The sequence below is a fragment of the Ornithorhynchus anatinus genome, chromosome 1 (assembly GCF_004115215.2).
Source record: "Ornithorhynchus anatinus isolate Pmale09 chromosome 1, mOrnAna1.pri.v4, whole genome shotgun sequence".
Classification (NCBI taxonomy): Eukaryota; Metazoa; Chordata; class Mammalia; order Monotremata; family Ornithorhynchidae; genus Ornithorhynchus; species Ornithorhynchus anatinus.
The window spans coordinates 6,423,410-6,450,946 of record NC_041728.1 but is presented as its reverse complement, the minus strand read 5'-3'; the positions used below and the strand labels follow the sequence as shown (position 1 = coordinate 6,450,946).

At 44.9% G+C, this 27,537-nt stretch overlaps 1 protein-coding gene across 2 annotated transcripts in view; it reads left to right on the top strand.

Moving 5' to 3' along the window:
- Nucleotides 1-823: 823 nt before the first annotated feature.
- The window catches only part of PARP8 (poly(ADP-ribose) polymerase family member 8), a 132,061-nt gene continuing 105,347 nt past the window's right edge, over nucleotides 824-27,537 (top strand). For both annotated transcript variants that reach the window (XR_003760477.2, XM_029067340.2), the window contains exons 1-2: nucleotides 824-941; nucleotides 2,296-2,350. Coding sequence is in view for 1 of the 2 variants with exons in the window: in XM_029067340.2 (XP_028923173.1) it covers nucleotides 851-941; nucleotides 2,296-2,350 (146 nt within the window). In the remaining variant the exon portion in view is untranslated. The remainder of the gene's footprint in view (nucleotides 942-2,295; nucleotides 2,351-27,537) is intronic.

Sequence of the window (27,537 nt, the reverse complement as noted above, 5' to 3'; positions counted from 1 at the left end):
GAAGGGACAGTGACAAGGAGGAGGAGGAGCAGCGGGAGGAGGAGCAGTGACAAGGAGGAGGGGCAGTGGGAGGAGGAGGAGCTGGAAGAGGAGGGGCAGGGACAAGGAGGAGGAGAAGCTGGAGGAAGAGCAGGAGCAGTGAGGAGGGGGAGCAGGAGGGCCAGTGACGAGGAGGAGGAGCAGTGGGAGGAGGAGCAGTGGGAGGAGGAGGAGCTGGAAGAGGAGGCGGAGGGGCAGGGACAAGGAGGAGCGGGAGAAGAAGAAGCTGGAGGAAGAGCCGAAGCAGTGAGGAGCGGGAGCTGGAGGAAGAGCCGGAGCAGTGAGGAGGAGGAGGAGCAGTGGGAGGAGGAGGAGCTGGAACAGGAGGGGCGGGGACAAGGACGGGGAGCAGGAGAAGAGGCAGCTGGAGGAAGAGGAGCTGGAAGACGAGGAGGAGCTGGAGGAAGAGCGGGAGCAGTGAGGAGGAGGAGGTGGAGGAGGAGCAGGAGGGGCAGTGCCGAGGAGGAGGAGGAAGGGGAGGAGCAGCGGGGGGAGCACCAGTGACAGGAGGAGGACGAGGAGGAGGAGCCGGAGGGGCAGTGACAGGGAGGAGGAGGAGCGGCGGGCTCGGTGCGTGCGGGCACATCTGGGCTGCAGGCTGGCGCTGGCGCTGGCCCTCCCTCCGTCCCTCCCTCCGTCCCTCCTTCCCTGCTCCGTGCCCTCCGGCCCGACCCGCCTCCTCCTCCTCCTCCTCCTCCTCCTCCTCCTCCCGGAGCCCGGATCCTCCTCCTCGTCCTCCCGAGCGCCGTCCGAGGCCGGGAGCCGGGGGCGGTCGGGGGTGGTGGGGGGCCTGGTTCCCGGAGCGCAGTCCATGGGGATGTGTTCACGCCAAGAGCGGATTCAGAAGGATGTCGACGTCGTGATCCACAAGTCCAAGGCGGACAGGGACGGCCTGTTCGCAGGTGACCCCCCCCGACCCCCCACCTCTGGATCCCCTCCCCCCCCCCCCCCGACCCCGGACCCCCGGCCCAGGACCGTCTGCCATCCCCACTCCCGGACCCCCAGCCCAGGACCGTCCCCCTGCACCGGGGACCCTCACCTTTGGACCCTCCCCTTCCCCTGGATCCCACCCCCCCCGCACCCCGCCAAACCTTCCCCCGTCCCCGGACTCTTCTCCTCCCCCAGCCCTGGACCCCCACCCCCGGACCCTCTTCCTCCCCCATCCCTGGACCCCCACCCCTGGCCCTCCTCCTCTCCCATCCCCGGACCCCCACCCCCGGACCACCTTCCTCCCCCAACCCCGGACCCCCACCCCAGGATCGTCTTCCTCCCTGGACTCCCACCCCTGGACCCTCCCCCTCTCCCATCCCCGGACCCTCACCCCAGGACCATCTTCCTCCCCGGACTCCCACCCCTGGACCCTCCCCCCCTCCCATCCCCGGACCCCCACCCCAGGACCATCTTCCTCCCTGGACTCCCGCCCCTGGACCCTCCTCCTGTCCCAACCCCGGACCCCCACCCCTGGACCGTCTTCTCCTTCCCCCCATCCCTGGACCCTCCTCCTCCCCCAACCCCGGACCCCCACCCCAGGACCGTCTTCTCCTTCCCCCCCATCCCTGGACCCTCCTCCTCCCCCAACCCCGGACCCCCACCCCAGGACCATCTTCCTCCCCCACCCCCATCCCTGGACCCCCATCCCTGGACCCCCATCCCTGGACCATCTTCCTCCCCCAACCCTGGACCCCCTTCCCAGGACCATATTCCTCCCCCAACCCTGGACCCCCCCTCTTTCCCCAACCCCGGACCCCCACCCCAGGCCCATCTGCCTCCCCCACCCCCGCCGTTGGACCCTCCCCCCTCCCCCACGGGCACCGAGGTCCGGTGGTGATGGCGGGAGGGGGGGGTCGATGCGGCTGGCTGGACAGTCGCCCCCCCCGGCACCCACGGGGCGCTCGCCTAAGCCGGGATCCCATGGGATCGATGGGATCGATGGGATCGATGGGGTGGACGGGCGGCCTGGGCCCGGCCGGGAAATCGGCAGTGGGGTTGAGCGGGGCGAGAGCCCCGCTGGTTCAAGCTTTGCCCCCTTCGCCCACAGTGGCCATTCCGGCCGTTGCCATGGCATCGGGGCACTTGTTGCAACGGGCCTTTTTGCCTTTAACCCCCTTTGCACCAGCTGGTTGGATGCCCACCGACCTCACCCCCCTCGACCCCCAGCCCCCCGAGGGACGCGGGGAGAATCCGGGAGTTTTCCCGAAAAAAGGAGGAAATAAGCAAGGGCTGGCGGGACGGCGCTCATGCCACTTTCTCTTTCAGATTTCCGATACTCAGACTCCACCTTTACCTTCACCTACGTCGGAGGCCCCAAAAGGTACCTACCGCCCCAAAGAATTGGCTTCATTTCCTCTTCTCACCTTCGCGTTTCCTTTGTTCGGGTTTGTGATACCGTCTGGGGGCGGGGGGAGGGAGAGGACAGGAGGGGTGAGAGTGTGTGTGTGTGTGTGTGTGTGTTTTTACACGTCTGGTAGGTGGATGATTGTTCCCTTTTTGTGCTGCCCGGGTGGCTGGATGTGTCTGCCTCTCTTTGGGTGCATGGATGTGTCTGCCTCTGCCTGGGATGCGTGGATGTGTCTGCCCGCGCCTGGGTACATGGATGTGTCTGCCCGTGCCTGGTACTTGGATGTATCTGCCCGGGCCTGGGTACGTGGATGTGTCTGCCTGTGCCCGGGTGAATGGATGTGTTAGCTTTTGCCTGGTGTAGGATGTTTCGGGTTGTGCTTGGGTGCCTGGTTGTGTCTGCCCCTGCTTGGTTGCATGGTTGTGTCTGCCTGTGCCCGGGTGCATGGATGTGTCTGCCCTGCCTCCGTCTGGGGTGCATGGATGTGTCTGCCTCTCCTTGGGTGCATGGATGTGTCTGCCTCCGCCTGGGTGCTTGGATTCATACATTCGATCCATCGTATTTATTGAGTGCTTATTGTGTGCAGAGCGCTGTACTAAAATGTGTCTGCTTGTGCCTGGCTGTATCGATGTGGCCGCCTGTGTCTGGCCGCCTGGATCTGTCTGCCCATCTGCCTGTGCCTGGCTGTAGGAGGTGTTCATCTGTCAGCTTGTGTCTGGGTGCGTGCATGTGGATGTATCTGCCCATTTGCCTGTGCCTGGCTGTAAGGAGGTATCCACCCATCTGCTTGTACCTGGGTGCGTGTCTGTGTCTGCCTGTCTATGCCTGGGTGCACGGACCTGTCTGCCCGTCTGCCTGTGCCTGGCTGTATGGATGTGTCTACCTGTGCCTAGATGCATGGATGTGTCTGCCTGTGCCTGGCCGTGGGGAGGTGTCCACCCGTCTGTCTGTAAAGAGGTGTGCGCCTGTCTGCCTGTACCTGGGAGTATATTTCGTTCTTTAGACATTAAGGTTTATCTATGCTGGAAGACTGATTTGGGTTATAAATAACCAGAGGAAAACCTGTGTGATTCAAGGTGATCTAATAATGCGCAACAGGCGACTAGCATAACTCAAAGTGTGATACATATAGATGTGTTTGTGTGTGTACGCATATATATGTAATTTACCTCTACATAGGAAGGTAGATTAAACCAGTGCAATTAGGGGATAATCAATGGATAAAATGTAATCGGCAGATTGACTTTTATTTTACAGTTTGAAGCGCTATTTCTTGTTACTGCTGTTTGCCCATATTATTGGAATTTTAGTGAAAACATTCAGTTGTATCGATTACCTGTTTCCAGAAGAGCAGTTTCATTTTCAAATTTAATTGGACTTAGGTTCTTTCAGTGGTTAGGAATGTATGAAATTTTATAAAAAGATGATTAAGTATTCAACAGTTTCTTAAAAGATCATTTGGGAAGTGGAATGAAACTTCAACCTGACTTTGAAATAATAGAGTTGTTGGTATTTTCAAAACAAGTAGGGATTTGATTTCTCTCTTCCTACAACATATGTACCACTCGAGGAGAAGGCCTAGCTTTTCTGAGAGATGGAAGGTGACGTATTGGTAGAACAGTGTTCAGATTAATCTTAATTCAGATTTTTCAGTGTCCTTTTAAATTTTCCTTTCCAGCAATTTAAAATGAAAACATTACATTAAGAGAAACATTAGAAAGTTGGACTTCCCTTTGTCTAAGGAATCTCCAGTGGAGTCACATTTGGGCCAGGGGCCATGTCCATTCTCATAGTCTTGCATCTACCCGAGTGCAGAGCGTAGTGATTGGCACATAGGAAGTTCCTAATATATTGACCATAATTGTTATTTTATCAATTTGAAGTTTGAAGGAACACTTTAAAACATGGGCTTCGTGTTACTTTTTGCCTTTCCTGTAAAACCTAAAAATTTAAAAGTTTCACTTAGGCCGATTTAAGGGTGGATTAATCATTCTTTGAATCCTGACCTGCTCCCTCCTTTGTCGGATCATATGTATATATATTGCTACCTTTATGGGGAAATTTGCTGTGATTTGGGGCTCTGCCTCATCAGGTGCTACTCACATCGAAGCCGGGAATGGGTCTGTTCACGGTCGTATTCTCCCAAGCGTTTCGTGTGGTGCTCGGCACATAGTAAGCGCTCGATAAATACCGTCGACCGACGGCCACCGTGCTGTAGCAGACGAACTTGCAGTGAGGGTGGAGGAACGAGGCCTGCTTTGGTAGCTGCTCATCGTCACTGCTTCACCCGGAATGTTGTTAGCTGAGGTAGAAAAGGTTGCGGAAAAGGCTTTTCTTTCTCTTGCTGACAGCCTATACTTCTCTCACCGTAGAAAGTGCTTTCGTAGACTGTGACTTGCATGTTGGTGCCTTGGCTTTACGTTCTAGATGAACCTCATCTCTGTCTGACAAAACACATGCCCAGGTATAGTCCTGGGATAGCCAACGAGGCTAACTTTCCGGGACCTCTCACCTCAGTAACTGGATATTGCGGAAGACGGAGTAGAGAAGAGGAAGTTAAATCGTAGCTGCTGCACCTGATTCCTCCCTAGTCTCTTATTACAAGACCGTCCCCTTTTAAATTGACCATGATTAATGGAATGTGACTGGGTCATACGATATCTATTCCCCTTGCTATCCCCAGGAGCCGTTAACTCCTTGCCCTACGCTTGGCCGTGGAACCGATTGGGGAAAGGGAAGGAGAAAAGTGGGAGAGATAGTGGGATTCCTCAGGAAGGTCCCCTGTGGAAGTGAGCTGAGAGATCCACGGTGATGGGAGTGATGGATTCTATAAGGAAAAACTCTACCTGTCACTTACCTTTTCTTACATTAGGAGAGTGATATCGCGGTGATAGCTGTCTGACATTTCTCTTTCATCCACTGGGGTTTTTCGCCTCCTCTGTTAATGGCGGGGCAGGACACCGATACTGCGTCTTCCTATTCCTGAAGGAAAAGAAAAAAAGCCAGGGATATTTCTAAGGCCCAGTGGTGACATCCCCAAAGTGTTAGTATTGCGAGCTTTACTGTGGTGATCCTTAGAGGTCTGGCAAGATGGTTTGAAATCACTATTGATGCCATGTGGCTGAAATAAAGAATGGGGGAAGTTGTGGGGGGGGAAGCTCACAACCGTTTTATGGGGAACTGGGTTTCCAAATTGGGAACAAGATTTTCTCCTGCTTCTTTATGATCCTTTTAAGAGCCAAGGTGGATAATAGGATTTTCTTTTGTGCACGGTTCCTGCGTATCTAATGTTGAAAGGGACCTGTTTCTGGCTGCTGAGCTGGGGGAATTGTTCCATAACAGCTTCTCATCTGAAAAGCCTGACCTTTAAACCTGTGAAGAAAAATGATATTTTAAGATTTCCTTTTAGAGATGGTGGTTAATCCTCTACCTGCTTACCCCAATTTCAAGACTCAGAGTACCTTGCCTTGTTCAGTTATTTTTGGTTTATTTTTCATATTCATTAGAGGATAGTTTCCTCTTTGGCCATTCTGACCTCACGCCCAGCCAGAGTGAAAATGACCATATTTTATTTTTTATAAGTTGTCTTTCGGTCCCTGAAATTCAGAAGATCGAGACATTCCAGGTAATTCCTGGAGAGTCAGGAGGTCCTGATGCTTCCTTGAAAGAAAGTGATTAAGATTTATTACTGTAGTGTAAGTTCATGCTGAGCATTATTAAATTACTATTATATCCAAATCAGAGAAGAAAGGAATGTTTTTGCAAAGTGGGTAATGTCATTTTCCAATTTTTTTTTTGTCATCTCAGAATGATTGGGATTTTAAGATAGTAGAGTTTAATTGATACGTTACAGTTTTAGAAATAATAGAAGATTTGTTCATTACAGCTGTATTGTCTGATGTGCACTTTATGGAAATCACAGTGCGACAATACATTTATTTCAGATGATAGCTCTGAGGAATGTTTCTCATAAAGTGAGGTGCTTAGTCAGGTACTGTGACTATGTAAGATTTACTATTTAACTGCACCTGGCAAAATATCATAAAGTGCTTGATTCCTCATCTCTCTTACCACAGGAGGTAAGGATTTAGAAGCTAGCATGGAATCTTTTTTTAAAACAAAAAAAGCCACCAAAAACCCCCTCCCTTCTTTGCATTTTATGAATTGACCCTCTCTTTTTGTGTAGGGTGATCATTTGCCCCCTCATTTCAAGATGGCTTCCCAGAATCCCATTGTGTTTTAGGTGTAAAGTGTGTGCTTTTTTTTAACCCGAAGTGCTAAGGTCCTAGTGTTGGTCCCCTTGTTGCTGGAGAAGTTTCGTCTTACCCATTACCAGAATCTACTCAGGATCTCAAAGAATCCAGCCTATTTGGCATCACATACACTTTTATGATTCGCAAATCTGGTAATAGAAGGTGGATTACTTCCAAAGGAATTGCAGATTCAATACCCAGTGTACTTTCATTCAGTCGTATTTATTGAGCACTTACTGGATGCAGAATGCTATCCTAAGATCTTGGGAGAGTACGGAAGAACAATAAACAGACACATTACCTGCCCACGAACTTACAGTCTAGAGGGGCAGACAGACATTAATATAAATAAATTACAGATATGTACATAAGCGCTGTGGGGCTGGGAGTTCATGACTTTAGTTTGTTCATAATATTGCTACCTTCTCATAGGAAATTTGAAGGATTGAGTGGCCAGGGGCAGTTTGGGGGAAAAAAATGGAAGGAGCGGTAAAGGGTGAATGCTCATTAGGAGGTAGTCCAGAAAGAGGACTGAAGGGAATGTTCGTATTCGTTTTGACATCAATGACATAATCACCTCTGGGATGTTGTTTATTCTCAGTCAAGCAGTAACACTGGGAAGCATTGCTCTCACTCTGACTCTTTATCAATCAAAACAATCTTTATTGAGCAAAAACTCTCACTATGGGCTTTAAAGCACTCATTCACCTTTCCCCCTCCTACCTCACCTCACAACTCTCCTATTTCAACCCAGCCCACTCAATTGCTCCTCAAATGCCAACCTCAGTGTCCTTCGATTTCGTTCATCTGGCCTGGAACACGCCCCCCTCCTCATATCTGAGAGACAGTGACTCTCCCCGCCTTCAGAGCTTTATCGAAGGCCCATCTCCTCCAAGAGGCCTTCCCTGACCAATCCCTCCTTTCCTCTTATTCCCCTCTGCGTCACGCTGACTTACTCCCTTTTCTCATCTCTCCCCTCTGCAGCCCCAAGACACTTGTGTACATAGCTGTAATTATTTATTTAGTCACACTGTCTCCCCCTCTAGATTGTCAGCTTGTTGTGAGCAGAGAATGGGTCCGTTGATTGTTGTGTTCTCCCAAGCATGTAGTACAGTGCTTTGCACACAGCAAGTTCTCAATAAATACAATTGAATGAATCAGTCAATGGCACTGAGCACTAACTGTGTGCAGAGCACTGTTCTAAGTGCATGGGAGAGTACCATAAAATAGACGAGATCCCGGTGGAGCTTACCATCTAATGGAGTGACGGTAAATTAATTATGGTTAAGGGAAGCAGCAGAATGTGAGGATACTCTGTGGGGATGGAGGTAAAAGGGGTATCGGAATGCTCAAGCAGTCCAGATCCAGATGCGAAGGTGAAGCAGAAGGGAGGGTGTGACATTTGGGGTTGAGGGGGCGGTTGCAGACCTAAATCTCGGCCGGAAAGAGCCCTCCAAAGTGTATCTTTTTAACCACATGCGCATCAGCCTTGGATGGAGCTGTTTGTGTCTTGGTAGAAAGTTGGTCTTTCTGCCCCATAAAGACCATAAACAGATGATGTAATTAAATCAGCCTGACTCACCAGTAGACCCTGCCTCCCGAGAACATCACTTAGGAATCACTTAGAATATAATTTTATTTTCAGTAGAAATACCAATATGCTAAAACGACAGCCATCGTATTATGGGGAAAAAAATCCCAGTATGACGAAAGGCATTAGAGTGTTCAAAATGCTTGTTTTAAGGAGAATCACAGATACCCAGAAAAGGGGAGCTTAAGACAGGGTGGTTTATTTCAACCTACGCACTTACATGCTTCTCTTATGGCCTCGGCACGGGGGGACGTTTTGTTTTTGCAGGACTGCTCTAGTGACACTTTCTCTTCCTTGAGTGGAACGTCACCGTATTAGTCACTGGAAGGGGTTAGGCAATAGGGAACAGCATTTTCCCTGTATAGGTGGTTGCCAAAGGCTCTTTATAGAAAGATTGTCCACCCAACACCTCTGACTACAACAAAGCTCTTTCCAATATATGTTGCAGTTGTTTCTCCTATAATTATTAGATTTTTCTTCTAGGAGCTGATTGCTTTTAATCATTTCCCCTGTAATGCTGATTGTATTGTCATCATTTAACATACATTTTTAATGGGAAAATTGAAGAGTAAATCTTTTCCCTTTGCAATTTTTTTCTAGTTTGGTTTAACTGTGGTGTAGTCAGCCTTTGACATACAATATTTAAGGGAGCAAACAGTTTTTTGGATGAAGGTGTACACATTCTTAAAAAGGCACTGGATGTTACCCGCATAAATATTGTAACTGGAGATACCAGGTACAGTGAAGAATGGAAAAAAAAAGTTCCTATTATTTATCCTCAAGACAGCGTTCTATCGCACACGGTTAGGTTCTAAATGAGAATTGGAGAGTAAACTCAGTTTCTGTGTCTATATTCGCACAACTGAGCGTTGGCTCCAATTAGAGAATGCAAATGGACCCACGAAAGCCCACCTAGAAGTCTTCCCACCCAAACAGATAATGCATTTCATGACATTGTACTGTTGAATTCAGGACGTTCTTAATGGGCAACCCAAATGCCTCCTCCTGCAATTAAAACCACTTTCCTCTTATGTTCTCAGAGGGACAGAATAGCAGGTCATCCTTAGATTTCTGTGAAAGCAAGAGTAGCATTTACTGAGCACCTGCTTGAGAAAATGCACTGTACTAAGCACTTTGGAAGTACAAAATGAAGGAGGGGACATGTGTGCTGCTCACAAGGAGTTTACACTTCAATGGTTGGAAATATTGTGGGAGGTAATGGTGGAGTGGATAGAGCCCAGGGCCTGGGAGTCAGAAGGTCATGGGTTCTAATCCTGGCTCCATCACTTGTTTGCTGTGTGGCTTTGGGCAAGTCACTTAACTTCTCTGTGCCCCAGTTACCTCATCTGTTAAAAAAAAAAAAAATGGGGATTAAAAGTGAGAGCCCAATGTGGGAAGGGAACTGTGTCCAACTTGATTAACTTGTATTTACTCCAGCGCTTAGAGCAGTGCTTGGTACATATTATGTGCTTAACAAGTACCATTACTATTATTATCATTATCAAAAGATAATTATGTGAGGTATAGTTAGTAGACTAGGGTAGGCTGCTGAAGTAATGTCAATTAAATTACAAGAAACACTTTTGAAAATAAAACAGATCTTATTTTAAATTTAAGCTTTTTCAATTCACCATTACCCTATGGGATCATTATAAAGTTCAAAATCCTCTCCTTGCACCAAATGAAAGCGGAACCAAACGTGTTGCTGAAATACCTTTTCCCCCTTTAATAATGGGTCAAATGAAGACAAAAGATTAATTTGCCTGCTCATCCTTGAATATTTCGTGGAGAAAATTGAAATTTTAAATCGAGAACACAAAAAGGTACAACTTTTGAGTGATACATTCATATTAAAGAAAAGCAGTATTTTTCTTCTTAAACTTGATCTTCAGAACACTGGGTTGTATCCACCCAAATGGCTAAGTACATTCCAAGCGTGAGCTGTACATTATCAAGGCATTGTATAGTTTACTGGAATCATTATTTAATAATAATAATGTTGATATTTGTTAAGCACTTACTACGGTCAGAGCACTGGTCTAAGCGCTGGGGTAGATACAGGGTAATCAGGTTGTCCCACTTGAGGCTCACAGTCTTAATCCCCATTTTACAGATGAGGTAACTGAGGCCCGGAGAAGTTAAGTGACTTACCCACAGTCACACAGCTGACAAGGGGCAGAGCTGGGATTCGAACCCATGACCTCTGACTCCCAAGCCCGTGCTCTTTCCACCCTTTAGTAGACTGTGAACCTGTTGGGTAGGGATTGTCTCCATTTGTTGCTGAATTGTACTTTCCAAGTGCTCAGTACAGTGCTCTGCTCAAAGTAAGTGCTCAATAAATATGACTGAATGAATTGTTTGTACCTTCTATTATTTAAATAAAATGAATGCACCTCTTCCATTTCCTTCAGTTCACACTGATGTGTCCTTTAGTTCATTCATTCAATAGTATTTATTGAGTGCTTACTATGTGCAGAGCACTGTACTAAGCACTTGGAATGTACAATTCGGCAACTGATAGAGACAATCCCTGCCCATTGACGGGCTTACAGTCTAATTGGGCGAGACAGACAGACAAAAACAATAGCAATAAATAGTCTGTAAGCTCGCTGTGGGCAGGGGAATGTATCTACCAACTCTGTTATATTATACTTTTCCAAGCTTTTAGTATAGCGCTCTGTCCCCAGAAAGCACTCAATAAATGCCCACTGATGGACTGAATGAGAAAATGTTGGTACATACTATACGCCTATGCATTTTTGTCCTCAACAATTCTAATAATGATCTCTCTCTCGGAGTGCTGAGATGATGAAAAAAAGAACAGAAACAAGCCCCATTCCTTCCACGTTGTGGAGACTGAACAGTGTTTTGTTGGTTTGGTGGCCACAAGCTGAAACTTTGGTTTGTTGCAGCAGGAATAACTAACTCTGTTTAGTGAACTGTCTCAAGCGCTCAGTGCCGTAAGCACTCCGTAAATATGATCGATTGAACTGTGGGCTGCCTAATACCTTAGTTCCAAAAGAGCTATCCTTATTCTTATTTTCTTATTCGTATTTTTCAATTTACCCTGTCCGAGGTACAAAGCTGTTTTGTGGTACATTCTGTATATATAGAATTGTATTCTATACTAGATACTCTGTATACTTTATAGTACTATCCTGTTCTCCTGAAGAACACCTAGATTGGATGAGTAGGACAAGGCAGAAACCCACCTTGCGTTAAATTTTGAATTTGAATCCTGGGTCATAGACTTGGGTTTTAGCTTTAAACTCCTCCCACGGCTGAATTAATTTAAGGTACATATCCTCTAATTGTGTTTGCATTTTAGGATCGTAAAATCGATTTATATTGACACATTCTGCTTAATTAGCTAATGAAGGTGAATCAATATTAATTATATTCATATTGTCGGTAGATTCAGAATACCTGACAATTTGAATATCAAATAGGAGACTTTCAAAGGTGGCCCTTGAATGGCAGGCCAGTAGATTCTCAGAGGGTGCATTTTTCTTTGTCAGGCAGAATTCTCCTGATGGAAATTCACAATCTTTTAACTGTCATCTTAGGACAAAGGAGGATGGCACTGCCCAGTGTAGTATTGGCACATTCAGTGTTTTGTGTGTGTGTGTGCTTTTATGTGCACATTGACCTGAATAGAGTTGGATATATCCTCTCCCCCCATCCGTCCCTCTTGATGCTCCTTTCCTGCTCCTTTTTCAGTGCTCTTTTCAGTGATCCCTTCCAGCAAATGCAGCAGCTCTACTCAGGGAGAATGGCAGGGATCCAGTGGTAGTGGAACATTCGAAAACAGAAGGGAGTTTGACAGCTGTTTTGCCCCTGGGAAAAGCAAAGGCCAGGGTACCCTTCTGATAGCGGCTTAAAGTTCTGAAAAATGGACAATGAAATCGCTCAAAATTACAGACTTTATCCCACCAACGTTCGTACCCTTCTGATGGCAGCTTAAAGTTCTGAAAAATGGACAGTGAAATCACTCAAAATGACAGACTTTGTCCCACCAGCATTCGTGCCCTTCTGTTGGCGGCTGAAAGTTCTGAGAAAAATTAAATCTGTCAAAATTACAGACTTTGGCCCACCAGGGTTGGATTCTTTAGTCAAGAACACCCCCCATTCCCCAAAATGTTTCTAGGTTTATTTTCAATTCTGACAAAATATATTGGGTCGCAGTGCTTGGTGCCAGAAGCATTTGGGTATTTTTAAAATAACATGGTTTTTTTTTTCAAGTCATTGATAGATAGGAGTCAAATGGAAGGCTTCTATGTTTTTAAGTAAATGTCATGGAAGCATTCATATTTTAGTAATTTAATTTTCCCATCTGATGCAAGTTGTTTTATTATTGGCACATATTGATTTATAATAGAATATTTTATCTGAAGCCAGGTATTTTATCCTATATGGATAAATCTGGAAACTAGTCTCACTAGACTCTGTTGGGATTTGAAGGGAGGAAAAAAAAGCACTCAGCCCTGCCCCTTTACTTAGTAAGATGATCTGAGATCCTAGGAGGTAGTAATAATGATAATGCGGAGTGGGGTATTTGTTAAGCACTTACTATGTGCCAAGCACTGTGCTGTGCCAAGCACTGTGCTAAACCTTGGGGTAGATGCAAGATAAGCAGGTCAGACGCAAGGCTCAAGGCTGAAGTACTTCAATGTCTGTAAAAATTTGGAGGTCAATCCCCGCTAAGCTCCTGGTGGACAAGGGACTATGTCTACCAGCTCTGGTATTTATTCTCCTATTCAATAGTATTTATTGAGCGCTTACTATGTGCAGAGCACTGTACTAAGCGCTTGGGATGAACAAGTCGGCAACAGATAGAGACAGTCCCTGCCATTTGACGGGCTTACGGTCTAATCGGGGGAGACGGACAGACAAGAACAATGGCACTAAACAGTGTCAAGGGGAAGAACATCTCGTAAAAACAATGGCAACTAAATAGAATCAAGGCGATGTACAATTCATTAACAAAATAAATAGGGTAACGAAAATATATACAGTTGAGCGGACGAGTACGGTGCTGTGGGGATGGGAAGGGAGAGGTGGAGGAGCAGAGGGAAAAGGGGAAAATGAGGCTTTAGCTGCGGAGAGGTAAAGGGGGGATGGCAGAGGGAGTAGAGGGGGAAGAGGAGCTCAGTCTGGGAAGGCCTCTTGGAGGAGGTGATTTTTAAGTAAGGTTTTGAAGAGGGAAAGAGAATCAGTTTGGCGGAGGTGAGGAGGGAGGGCGTTCCGGGACCGCGGGAGGACGTGACCCAGGGGTCGACGGCGGGATAGGCGAGACCGAGGGACGGCGAGGAGGTGGGCGGCGGAGGAGCGGAGCATGCGGGGTGGGCGGTAGAAAGAGAGAAGGGAGGAGAGGTAGGAAGGGGCAAGGTGATGGAGAGCCTTGAAGCCTAGAGTGAGGAGTTTTTGTTTGGAGCGGAGGTCGATAGGCAACCACTGGAGTTGTTTAAGAAGGGGAGTGACATGCCCAGATCGTTTCTGCAGGAAGATGAGCCGGGCAGCAGAGTGAAGAATAGACCGGAGCGGGGCGAGAGAGGAGGAAGGGAGGTCAGAGAGAAGGCTGACACAGTAGTCTAGCCGGGATATAACGAGAGCCCGTAATAGTAAGGTAGCCGTTCGGGTGGAGAGGAAAGGGCGGATCTTGGCGATATTGTAGAGGTGAAACCGGCAGGTCTCGGTAACGGATAGGATGTGTGGGGGTGAACGAGAGGGACGAGTCAAGGATGACACCGAGATTGCGGGCCTGCGGGACGGGAAGGATGGTCGTGCCATCCACGGTGATGGAGAAGTCTGGGAGCGGACCGGGCTTGGGAGGGAAGATGAGGAGCTCAGTCTTGCTCATGTTGAGTTTTAGGTGGCGGGCCGACATCCAGGTGGAGACGTCCCGGAGGCAGGAGGAGATGCGAGCCTGAAGGTTATTTAGTACTTTCCCAAGTGCTAATTCATTCAATCATTCATTCATTCAATCAATCATATTTATTGAGTGCTTACTGTGTGCAGAGCACTTTACTAAGCGCTTGGAATGTACAATTCGGCAGCAGAGACAATCCTAGCCCAACAACAAGCTCCCAGTCTAAACAGTACAGTGCACTGCACACCGTAAACACTCAATAAATACGATTGGTTGACTGAACATGGGACTCACCGTTTTCTGGATTCACATTCTGCACATCAATCAGTGGAATTTATAGAGTGCATCCAGTGTGTGTGTGTGCACTGAACTAAGCACTTGGGAGAGTAGACCAATCCTTATTGTGAGCCGACAAAGATCAGTTTCCTTTCCCATTTTACTAGCTTTACCTTCCAGCCAGAGTATTAGTACATAACATCAAAAGCACTCTTGGAAACCAGAATGTTTACTTAAATATTTCTGCAGTATTCACAGCACTTAAGGGGATGACTTTGTAGGATTGTAGTATTAACAGAGAAGCTCAGAATGGAAAGTTCAGTGGGAAACAGCACTAGAGAAAATGAACAACATTCTTTTCCCAGATAGTGGATCACAAATGTTGAATCCTTGGGAACAAGCCATCTGCGATTTGGGATTTTTATGCATTTCTCTTTGTCTTTTCTTAAAGATGCCATTGCTATTAGATTAGTGGGCCGTATCTTAATTGGGTGTTTGGTATTCCTAATGCAGGTTCTTAATGTTAGATGTGTGTAATGTGTGAGCTTTTATTCCCCTGCACCCATTCTAAAAGTTGATGATATTTGATCCAGGTGCAAAGATTATCATGTCCATGGGAGGATGTGAGTGGATGTGTGGAGATCTTATGCATCTGGATTTTTTTTTCATTGCTGTGGATGTTATTTTTATTTGGGAGCTAACCTAAAAAAACTGATATATTACATGCAATAGCTAGTTCTTTATTAGAATTTTAAATCTAGATATGTCGCTTTAGCGTTTCTCTGTCGTCTACCTAATATAAATGGTTCCCTGGCAGATGTTATTTGATATGGAAAGCTTCTCTTATAATTAGATAAAGCACTGACTTATCTGCTTCGATGAGATAATTTTGTTTCTTGTACTCTTTCTCTTTTCAGTAGAAACAAATCAGTTTCTGATAAAGGCTCTCACACTTCCGATGTCACCAAAGACCTTCAGTTAGCAGTCTTCTTTACTGAAGGATCGGAAGCCAGAACTTTTTTAAAGAAACATTGGAAATTGATAATGTAATAGAAACTTAACATTGCCTCATCTGGAATTCATGGGTCCACCAGAGTGAATAAGCTAGGACAGAGTATGAAATCAGTCAGATGTATTGTGCGTTACTATGCGCACAACACTGTACTAAGTGCTTGGGAGCGTACACTATAACAAGAGTTGGTAGGCATGTTCCCTGCGTATAAGGAGCAGATCATTCTAGACTGTAAGCTCTTTGTGGGTAGGGAATGTGTCTACCAATTCTGTTTTATTGTATGCTCCCAAGCACTTAGTACAGTGCTCTGCACAAAGCAAAGAGCTCGATAGATACAACTGGTTGACTGAAGGAACGTAGAGTCTAGAGGAGAAGGGAGAAATCTGAAATTTGGCTAAATCTTACCCGTTTTTAGTGAATTTAATTTCTTTTATTGAAGAGGGGAGTTGCTAAGTCATTTTATGCTAACAAAATAAATAATCCTCACCTTTCACTTTAAATCAACAGAAGCTTTTAAAATTAAATGAAAGCTCAAAATTAGCTTATAAGTAACACAGTGATTTATAGAAGTGCGAGTGAGACTTTATATTTCAAGGTGAAACTGTATGAGAAAGATGGACTAGCCTTATACATTATGTTTCATATTGCCTGTGGAAGGCAAGCATGAAAACATCTTTCCTTGAAAATATTCAGTGTGTGAAAAGTCACTGTGTCGCTACGAAGCCAGACAACTCGAAAAGGCTCATTTGGAACTGAGGTATCAAACCTTTAGCTGATGTGAATTTTTTATCGTGACAACTCATTTGTCAGTTAAAGGGTATCTAAACTGTTGATCTCTTGAGGAGGAGACTTAGATATTAGGAAGTGGGAAACCAAAGCAGCATGCTAAAATTGGCTTTGGGCATAACTGCAGATGCAGTCAGTCATCAACCTCATTAAAATGGGTTGCTGCTAGGTCTGCACCAGGGAAAAGATTTTGGCTTTTCAGTTGAAAGTATTTATTCCTTTTTATCGTTCTTGCATTGGAAACTGTCACTCCAGTGAATTATCAGATGATAATAACGGTAATAGTGGCATTTAAGTGGTGAATATATGCCAAGTGCTAAGCACTGGGGTAGATACAGTACAATCAGAGTCGCTGTTCATTCATTCAATCAATCACATTTATTGAGCGCTTACTGTGTGCAGAGCACTGTACTAAGCACTTGGGTGAAAACACTACACCGATAAGCGGAGACATTCCCTTCCCACAAGGAACTTACAGTCTAGAAGTGAGTTTCCACATGAGGTTCACAGTCTAAGGGAAAGGAGAATAGGCATTGGAATCCCCAGGTGAGAAAGCTAAGGCACAGAGAAATCAAGTGACTTGCCCAAAGTCACAAGCAGGCATGTGGCAGAGCCGGAATTAGAACCCACGTCTCATGACTCCCAATCCCGTGCCCTTTCCACTAGGCCATGCTGCTTTGTTTCAGATTTGTTTTTCATCAACTGTGAGAATGGGCCATATACTTTCTCCAGCTATATGTGGACCAGGTGATTCCTCTGTTTTAGAATCAATCAGTGGTATTTATCAAGCTCTTACTGTGTGCAGAGCACTGTACTAACTGCTTGGGAGAGTACGGTATTACAGAGCTGGTACATGTCCCCGGCCCACAGTGAGCTAACAGTCTAGAGATGCGTAAAGTCTAGAACAATTCAGCTGTGATTGAAGGCTGTTCCTCAGGGTTGCCGAGATAACTTCAGTAACAGCTGAATTTGGCTCCACGCCATCAATCCAGGGCAAAACCCAAAATGATGTGCTATAACTTTCTTACCACGCTAAATTAGCTTAATGTCGATGTCCCACATTAGTGACCTTAAAGCATCCAGAATCCCAAGGAGGTTCATTCATTAGCACAAAATTATTTCTTAGACTATGGGAAGAAGTTCCTTGTGGCTAGGAATGTTGTCTACCAACTCTGTGTTGTACTTTTCCAAGTGCTTAGTACAGGGCTCTGCACACAGTAAGCACCCAGTAAATACTAGTGATCGATATGGAAATAAAGTCATTTGTATTTGGATAAACTGCCACATAAGGCTAATTTAGGGGCTTTATTTGTCATGCAGTAAAATATTTTGTGTAATTGCATGTTGAGTGTAAAATTCTACCACGACTGCATAATGCACATATGTTTAAGAAAGATTCATTTGAATTGGAAACAGTCTTTTAACGTCTCCGCAACACAGACTCCATTTTCAGTAGGCTGGCTTCCACGTAACAACTGAACCATCTAGGAATCTTGTTTTTCTGCCTAAGGGAGAGTTGCTTTTTTACTTAATTTTTGGAGTGAATGGCTCCCTTAGTTTCTTTTTTTGCCCTCCTATAAATTATTTTAGTGAAACATTATTGGCAAATTTTCCATTACAAGCACTAATCTTTCCATCTTAAAAACAAATGTGGGTTCAACATTTTGAGTATCGTTGTTCCTTCTTTTTGACTGTTGGGTCATCGATTTCTGAGCTAAGAATAATTTAAATTGACCATTACAATGAATCATTTAAATTGGTCTTGGTGTGATTGACCTTAACAGCTCTTAAGAATCTTTCTCTTTGGATGTCTTCTTTCCAGTCTTTCACTATTACTGTTCAACTGTTGAAAAAGGATCAAACTTTTCTTTTACATTCACAATAGCTATTTCATATAGTATTGTTTAGTATATAGTATTTAAATCATGTCTTCTCCAAGGAGCTTTCCCTGATTAAGCCCCCATTTCCCCTACTCCCCCTCCCTTCTGGGTCACCGTTGCACTTTAAAACAATGGTAGTAATAATGATAATAATGGTATTTGTTAAGCGCTTACTATGTGCCAGGCACTGTACTATTCGCTGGGGTGGATGCAAGCAACTCGAGTTGGACACAGTCCCTTCCCCTTGTGGGGGTCACAGTCTCAATCCCCATTTTCCAGATAAGGTAACTGAGGCCCAGAGAAGTAAAATGACTTGCCCAAGGTCATACAGCAGACAAGTGGTGGAACCAGGATTAGAACCCAAGACCTTCTGGCTGCCAGGCCTCTTCTCTACTTGGGTCTGTGTGTGGCATGGCTCAGTGGTCAGAGCCCGGGCTTGGGAGTCAGAGGTCATGGGTTTGAATCCCGGCTCTGCCACTTGTCAGCTGGGTGACTGTGGGCAAGTCACTTAACTCCTCTGTGCCTCAATTACCTCATCTGTAAAATGGGGATTAACTGTGAGCCTCACGTGGGACAACCTGATTACCCTGTATCTACCTCAGCGCTTAGAACAGTGCTCTACACATAGTAAGCGCTTAACAAATACCAACATTATTATTTCTTGACCCCACTCTCAGCCCTCCAGCACTTAGGCACATATCCGTAATTTATTTTAATGTCTGTCTTCCCCTCTAAACTGTGAGGTCCTTGTGGGCAGGGAGTGCTTACTTATACAGAGCATTGTACTCAGCACTGGGGAGGAGTTCAGAGGTGGGGATTAGACACGGACACTGTCCCTAGAGGGGGACCCAATCTGCAGATATTCGTGGGGAGAAGGATAAAGAAACAGTGTTCAGTAGTGGATAGAACGCAGGCCTGGGAGTCGGAAGGACCTGGGTTCTGATCCTGCCCCCGCCACTTGTAATAATAGTAATTACAATACTTGTTAAGCGCTACGTGTCAAGCGCTGTTCTACGTGCTGGGCTAGATATACAAGTTAATCAGGTTGGACACAGTCCCTGTCACACATGGGGCTCACACTCTTATCCCCATTTTACAGATGGGGTAACTGAGGCACAGAGGTGTGAAGTGACTTGCCCAAGGTCACACAGCAGACATATGGCAAAGCCGGGATTACTACCCAGGTCCTTCTGACTCCCAGGCCCTTGCTCCATCCACTAAGCCACACTGCTTCCACTTGTCTGCTGTGTGAACTTGAGCAAATCACTTCGCTTTTCTGTGCCTCAGTTACCTCCTCTGTAAAAGGGTGATGAAGACTGTGACCCCCCATTTAGGACGTGAACCTTGTCCAGCTTGATCAATTGTATCTACCCAGCACTTAATATAGTGCTTAGCACATAGTAAGTGCTTAACAAATACCATATCAGGAAAAGTGAAACAATAAAACAGTAGCAAGACAAGGACAGATACACACCCGTACAGAATTGTCGCTGTCATGGTAGCTAGTGGCTGTTAAACGGTGGGTGGTCATCTGCCTCTAGCCAAATGGAAAATACCTCTAGGAAAGTAAATTATATAGCCTATTTCAAAAATTCATTCCCAAGAAAAATAATTACTCCTCTCAGGAAATCGATCAGTAGGTTTGGGAAAGTACAATACAATAGAGTAGCAGACACCCTCTGTTCCCTCAAGAAACAGATTTCCTTTTGTCTAAACTCACTTTTTAAAATGAGTTTTAAAACGTTTTTTAAGGTTTTCAAGTTTATTTTCTCTGATTCTGTCTCCCTGAATGTTAAAAATAATTGATAGTCATCTGTTAAATGTTGGAGCTTATCACCTTCCCACCCAAATCCTGTCTTCCCCCTGACTTTCCCATTGCTGCAGACGGCATCGTTCTCCTTCCTGTCTCACAGCCCATAACCTTGGCATTATCCTTGACTCCTCTCTCTCATTCAACCCACATATTCAATCCATCACTAAATCCTGTCAGTCCCACCATCAAAACATTGCTAAAATCCACCCTTTCCTCTCCATCCAAACTGCCACCTCGTTAATACAATCACTCATCCTATCCTGCCTGGATTACTGCGTCGGAATCTTTGCTAATCTTCTGCTTCTCCCCACTCCAGTCCGTACCTCATTCTGCTGTCTGGATTATTTTTCTACGAAAACGTTCAGGATATAGCACCCTACTCCTCGGTGAACTACTTCTCAGTGAACTCCATTGGATGCCCATCCACCTCCACATCAAACAAAAACTCTTCATCATAGGCTTTAAAGCAGTCCACCACCTTGCCCCCACTTATCTCACCTCGCTTCTCTCCTACAACGCAGGCCTGTACATTTTGCTCCTCCAATGCTAACCTTCTCACTCTACTTCCATCCCTGACCCATGTCTCACTGCCGATCCCTGACCCATGTCCTGCCTCTGGCCAGGAACTTCCTCCCTCCTCAAATGTGACAGACAATTACTCTCCCCCGTCTTCAAAGCTTATTGAAGACATATCCAAAACCTCTCCAGGAGACCTTTCCAAAGTAGCCCAACTTTTCCTCATCTCCCATTCCCTTCTGCGTTCCCCTGACTTGCTCCCTTTGTATTTCCCGTCTCCCAGCTCCATAGCACTTACGTGCATATTTGTAATTTTCTTTTATTTATTTGTATTGATGCTTGTCTCCCCCCGCTCTCAACCTGTAAGTTCAAAGTGGGCAAGAAATGTGTCTCTTCACTGTTGCACTCTCCCAAACGCTTAGTATAGTGCTCTTTACACAGACAGTGCTCAATACATACGATGGAATGAATGAATATATACAGAAATATTTAGTTAGGATACTTTTCAGGCCCCATGCTAAATCAACCCAGCTCCTTTAGTCTTGGCTCATTAACAGAATTTTCCAATCCTTCAGTCATCTTGGTGGATGCCCTCTGAAGACTTTCTAGGTTCTCTACATTCCTTGGTAATTGAACCCAGACCTAAGCATGGATCTTACCTCTTGATTCCTACAGAGAATATGTTTGGATGTCACCGAATTTCTCTGTGCCTCAGTCACCTCATCTGTAAAATGGGGATCAACTCACTGTTGTCTCTCCCCCATAGATTGTGAGCCCAATGTGGGACAGGGACTATGTCCAACCTGATTTTCTTAAACCTACTGCCATGTTTAGTGCAGTGCTTGGCATATAATAAGCGTTTAACAAATCACCCAATTATTATTATTAGTGAAGCCTGGTTTGGCACTTGTTTGAAAGAGTGAAAGAGCACTACTGTATTGTTGGTTGTTGTCGTGTGCTATTGAATTGTGTCCGACCCATAGTGACTCCTTGGACACATCGCTCCCAGAACGCTCCACTTCCATCTGCAATCGTTCTGGGAGTGTATCCATAGAGTTTTCTTGGTAAAAATAAGGAAGTGGTTTCCCACTGCCTCCTACCACTCAGTAAATGAGTCTCTGCCCTTGACTCTCTCCTGTGCAGCTGCTGCCCAGCACAGGTGAGTTTTGACTACTCCCATTCAATTTATAATCCATCCCAACCTCCAGATTTTTGAACCTGTACCTAGGTAGTTATTTCTTACCTTATAGTAAGGCCACTTACTTCCCCTTGCTGAGTTTACTCTTCGGCTGCTTGTTGAATTTTATTCCATTTGTTTTTGGCTACTATTCCCATTTTCCTAAACCATTTGGAATGCTAATACTATTCTTCAGCATGGTGGGTGTTCCCCAGAAGGCTTGAGAGAGCTGCAAAATTTTTTCATTTCCATCATGCAAATCATAGAAATGTTTAAACAATACTAGTTTCAAGGCCAACTTTTGGCCTTGCTCAGTATCAACATCATTTATTGGGAATGTGTCTGTTGTTGTATTGTACTCTGCCAAGTTCTTAGTACAGGGCTTTGCACACAGCAAGTGCTCAATAAATACGAGTGACTGAATTTATTGAGCACCTATTGTGTGCAGATCCCTGTGTTTAGAGTGCTAAACTTGGCTCTTGGGAACTGACCAAAGAAATAATGGACATGATTCCTGACCTCAGGGAACTTACACTTGATAATCAGTAATAATTATGGTATTTGTTAAATGCTTACTATGTGCCAGACACTGTACTAAGTGCCGGTGTGGATACGAGAAAATTGGGTTGGACAGTGTCCCTGTCCCATGTGGGGCTCACAGTCTCAATCCCCACTTCACAGATGAGGTAATTGAGGCCCAGAGAAGTGAAGTGATTTGCCCAAGGTCACACAGAAGACAAGTGGAAGAGTCAGGATTAGAACCCATGACCTTCCAACACCCAAACCTGTGCTCTAGCCACTCCACAAGATGTCTTAAGATTCACAATTCCAAGTACTAAATAACACCAGACTTCATATTTATGAAGTTTAATCACATATTTATGAAGGTCATGGATTCTAATTCTGGCTTGTCAGCCACTTGTCAGCCACTTGTCAGCCACTTGTCAGCTGTGTGACTGGGCAAGTCACTTCTCTCTGCCTCAGTAACCTCATCTGTAAAATGGGGATTAAAGACTATGAGCCCCACGTGGGACAACCTGATTATGGGACAACCTGATTACCTTGTATCTGCCCCATCGCTTAGAACAGTGCTTTGCACATAGTGAGGGCTTAACAAAGACCATCATTTTTTTATTTTTATTTTTTAATCTATTTACCCAATGTGCTAGTGGGTACATTTTATGGGCCAGTCTACCTTCTGAAAGTTAAGGCTATGTTAGACTTCTTCTTCTTCTGCAAGTCAAACTATTTATGTACAGCACTGGCCTTATCTTTAGCAGCTTCATCACTGTGTTGAGGAAATTTATATAGCCGGACTTGATGTCTTACTAAGATGCTTGCTTGGTTTGCGTGCAAATGGATTTGCTGAGGATTTCTTCAGTACCAGTGCCCAATCTCTTGAATCTTCCTATTTCTCTGCATTAACCCTTTCTCAACCATGAGATCTCCCAACCTCTCCAGTTGTTTGCTTTTTTTTTATAGTGGTCTATAGAAATTTCAATAATGGCAGCCAACTGGAACCTTTGTGTCAAAATAAATCTGGTTTATTTGAATGTTATTAGCAGTTCCCTTTCTCTAGCTGGTTTTGGATACCCCTATTCCATGCAATGCTTGTTCCAGTTTCCAACACCAAAAGAAGGAAACTAAATTGGGAAAGCAGCTAAGTAATGCCAAAGTTGGAACTTGCATTTTTTTCAATTTACCAGGAAATTGTCATGCCTGCCTAGGTTCATTCTGCTATGCCTTGCCAAGGGAAGCAGCTTGGCCTAATGGGCAGAGCATGAGGCTGGGAGTCAGAAGGACATGGGTTCTAATCGCTGCTCTGCCATTTGTCTGCTGGGTGGCCTTTAGGCAAGTAACTTCACTTCTCTATGCTTTTTGCCTCATACCTAAAATGGGGATTAAGACCATGAGCCCCATGTGGGACAGGGCCTCTGTCCAACCTGATTAGCTTGTATCTGCTCCAGCCCTTAGAACAATGCTTGACAAATAGTAAGCACCTAAAAAATAACATAAGTCATCATCATCATCATTATTATTGTTTGCTGAGCCTGTTACCTCATCTGTAAAATGGGGATTAAGACTGTGAATCCCCTGTGGAACAGGGACTGAGTCCAATTTGATTAGTTTGTATGTACCCCAGTGCTTAGAATAGTGCTTGACATATAGTAAGTACTTAACAAATACCATAATCATTATAATTATTATAGTAAGTCCTGAAATATCGTTATTATTACTGAGTGGAATTTTTAAGTTTAACTTGTGGGGCGCAACAGGGTAATAATAGAAAGGAAGCAGAAAACACAGTCTAGCAGCTGAGTATTTCACCTCTCATTTCCCCTGCCCCCACCTTTCCTGGACAGCTGACAGGATCAATAAGATTTTCTGGAAATTGGGGAAGGGGCTAGATGAGGATTGGGCACTGACGAATTGGAAAGATTGTAAACTCTTTGAGGGCAGAGCTTGTGTCTACTTTATACTATGCTCTCAAGAACTAACAGAATTCTCCATAAAGTAAGTGCTCGGAAATACCTCTGATGGATTGAAAAATCCAGGTGTGACTTCAGGAGAGAGGGATGGATCCAAGTATTCAGGGAGAGGGCAAAGATGTGATTGAAATTGAAAAAGGTGGCCCAAGATAGATTAGCCCATGTAGGTTTTCGTTGCGAAATTATCAGCTTCACTGGGAGACATTTTCTTTTACTGTATCTCACTCATAGGAAAAAAAAAATGTTAGAGATAAGAAAACTGTTCTGATATATCCAAAATAGTTTACTAGCTTTATATAGTTGAGGAAATGAGAGATATGACACTCAGCTGCTAGAATGTAGTATCCACTCACCTCAGGGGCTAGGTTGCTATTGTCAGCAACCCAGCTACTCACTTTAAACTTCAGGGTGAACCATATTTCTAAAATAACTGAGTGTGAAAGACATCCCTGGCCTTGAAGAGTTTATAGTCTAGAATCTAACCTTTTACCTAATGTATATAAGCCACATTGCTATTGGGTAATCAGAAATTTTAACTTGTTCCCTAGGGTAAGTATTAGTTAACTGGATTATTTTCTGAATAGAATTCATCTCTAGTCTAAGTAGTATACAAAGGGAATGGAAAAAAGCCATCTATGGGTTTGTTTCTTTTCACCCATTTGAGAAATCATTTTCTGTCCCTAGCTTTACATTCTAACTCTCCATTCTTCAGATACCCTGGGACACTAAATTCAAATGATTGGTTCCTAGAAGAAAGTGCATTTTCCTTCCATTTTCCAAAGTTGGATTGTGATTATGTTTTAGGTTCCTCTGTGCTTTTATGTCTCCCCACCACTTATTTCTTATTTATTTTCTGGGAACCATGATGGGCTTGTAATGATGGATTGGGGGAGAAAGTGGATGGGCAGAGGATGTGGAAGTCTAATTTATGACATTGGGATTAGAACAGTGGTTTGAAATTCTGGAGTTTTGAGGTATTTTGGGTATGACCATGTTGAACTGAATCTTAGTCCCAAATGGATTAATAACACAGATTAGAATTAAGAAATAGTGTGGTGAAAATATTTTGCCTTTTCAAAATGCCCAGGTTTTGTAGATTGATGATCTCTAATCCTTTAGTATAAAAGGAGGATGAAAATTCAGAGCTTTTAGTCTTATGGCTTTCCCAGTGAGATTCATGTTTCTGTACCTGTGCTTTATAGATTTGTATGGTGTACTTGTTTAATATTCCCAACAGATATGTGTTCAGCTTCTTATCACACAGGTAATTGCTAGACTGAACAAAATCATACTACCATTTGCAAGTCAATATTGTTTGGGCTCTCTGCTTTTCAGATAAAGTCGAGCATGAAATTAAGGAATACAAACTTCTAAATGAACAAAAAAGGGTTTTTTAAGGTTTATTTTTAAGGACCCTTTCAGGAATGACATAAGAATAAATATGTCAGTAAATCACACCTTGTCAATGATTTGCATGTTTGATTCAACAGAAAACCTTACCATTTCCCCAGAGAGTTTCATTTGTCAAGACAGATAAACACTAGGAACTGTCATCTTCCTGAACTTAATATGAGCCAGAAACTGCAACTCAGAATCTCTACGTTGAGGTCATTTGTGTTCCTAGGAAAGAGGTCAGCTCCTGAGGTGATTAAAGATGAAAATGCAAGAGGAAATTCCCAAATGTCTAATTTTTAATAAATACTTGTTTATTGCTTAATTATACGGTAGGTAAATAAACTCCGTTTTTGACTTCAAACATTTTTTTGAAAGTAACACATTGCTTCAAAAAGCATATTTATTTGTGCTATTTGCAACTGTTTATGTATGGCACAGTCAATTAATAACCCAACACTAATGTGAAAAAGCAGGCAGAGGTCCAGTTAGACAAAAAAAAGTATTCCCTAATTAATTCTGCTTTAATTTGTTTACCTGAAATTATACAGCTTTGCCTTTTAGCCAATATTTTGATTCAGTGGCTGTTATTAATCGTTTAGTTAAGCCACATGCTGCTAATTAACACTACACAACATAAAATAAAGTGCACTGAAATAATGCTGAAGGACATATCCTGCTTTTATGTAATTTGTGTATTTAACCCTAAGACTCTCACTGTCAACTCAAAAAATGACAGGAGCGTCGAACAACTCATCACTATGTGCCAAGCACTGTTATAAGTGCTGCGGTATACGAGGTAATCGGATTGTAGGGGAAGCAGCGTGGTGCAGTGGAAAGAGCCTGGGCTTTGGAGTTAGGGGTCATGGGTTCGACTCCCGGCTCTGCCACTTGTCAGCTGTGTGACTGTGGGCGAGTCACTTAACTTCTCTGTGCCTCAGTTACCTCATCTGTAAAATGGGGATTAACTGTGAGCCTCATGTGGGACAACCTGATGACCCTGTATCTACCCCAGCACTTAGAACAGTGCTCTGCACATAGTAAGCGCTTAACAAATACCAACATTATTATTGTACACAGTCCAGGTTCCACATGGGGTTCGAGTCTTAATGCCCATTTTTTAACAGATGAGGTAACTGAGGCACAGAGTAGTGAGTGATTTGCCCAAGGTCAAACAGCACACAGCAGGGTTTCCATGAAATGGTGATTTTTACAATAGAAAAAGGGCAAATGAATTTGTGTAGATTGTGTATCACATATGTTAAGTTGTATGCTTCTTGAGGGCAGGGATTGTGTCTATCGTATAGGTGTCATCCTTGACTCGTCCCTCTCGTTCACCCCACACATCCTATCCGTTACCAAGACCTGCCGGTTTCACCTCTACAATATCGCCAAGATCCGCCCTTTCCTCTCCACCCAAACGGCTACCTTACTATTACGGGCTCTCGTTATATCCCGGCTAGACTACTGTGTCAGCCTTCTCTCTGACCTCCCTTCTTCCTCTCTCGCCCCGCTCCGGTCTATTCTTCACTCCGCCGCCCGGCTCATCTTCCCGCAGAGACGATCTGGGCGTGTCACTCCCCTTCTTAAACAACTCCAGTGGTTGCCTATCGACCTCCGCTCCCAACAGAAACTCCTCACTCTAGGCTTCGAGGCTCTCCGTCACCTTGCCCCTTCCTACCTCTCCTCCCTTCTCTCTTTCTACCGCCCACCCCGTACGCTCCGCTCCTCCGCCGCCCACCTCCTCGCCGTCCCTCGGTCTCGCCTATCCCACCGTCCACCCCTGGGTCACGTCCTCCCGCGGTCCCAGAACGCCCTCCCTCCTCACCTCCGCCAAACTGATTCTCTTTCCCTCTTCAAAACCCTACTTAAAAATCACCTCCTCCAAGAGGCGTTCCCAGACTGAGCTCCTCTTCCCCCTCTACTCCCTCTGCCATCCCCCCTTGACCTCTCCGCAGCTAAAGCCTCATTTTCCCCTTTTCCCTCCGCTCCTCCACCTCTCCCTTCCCATCCCCACGGCACCGTACTCGTCCGCTCAACTGTATATATTTTCGTTACCCTATTTATTTTGTTAATGAATTGTACATCGCCTCGATTCTATTTAGT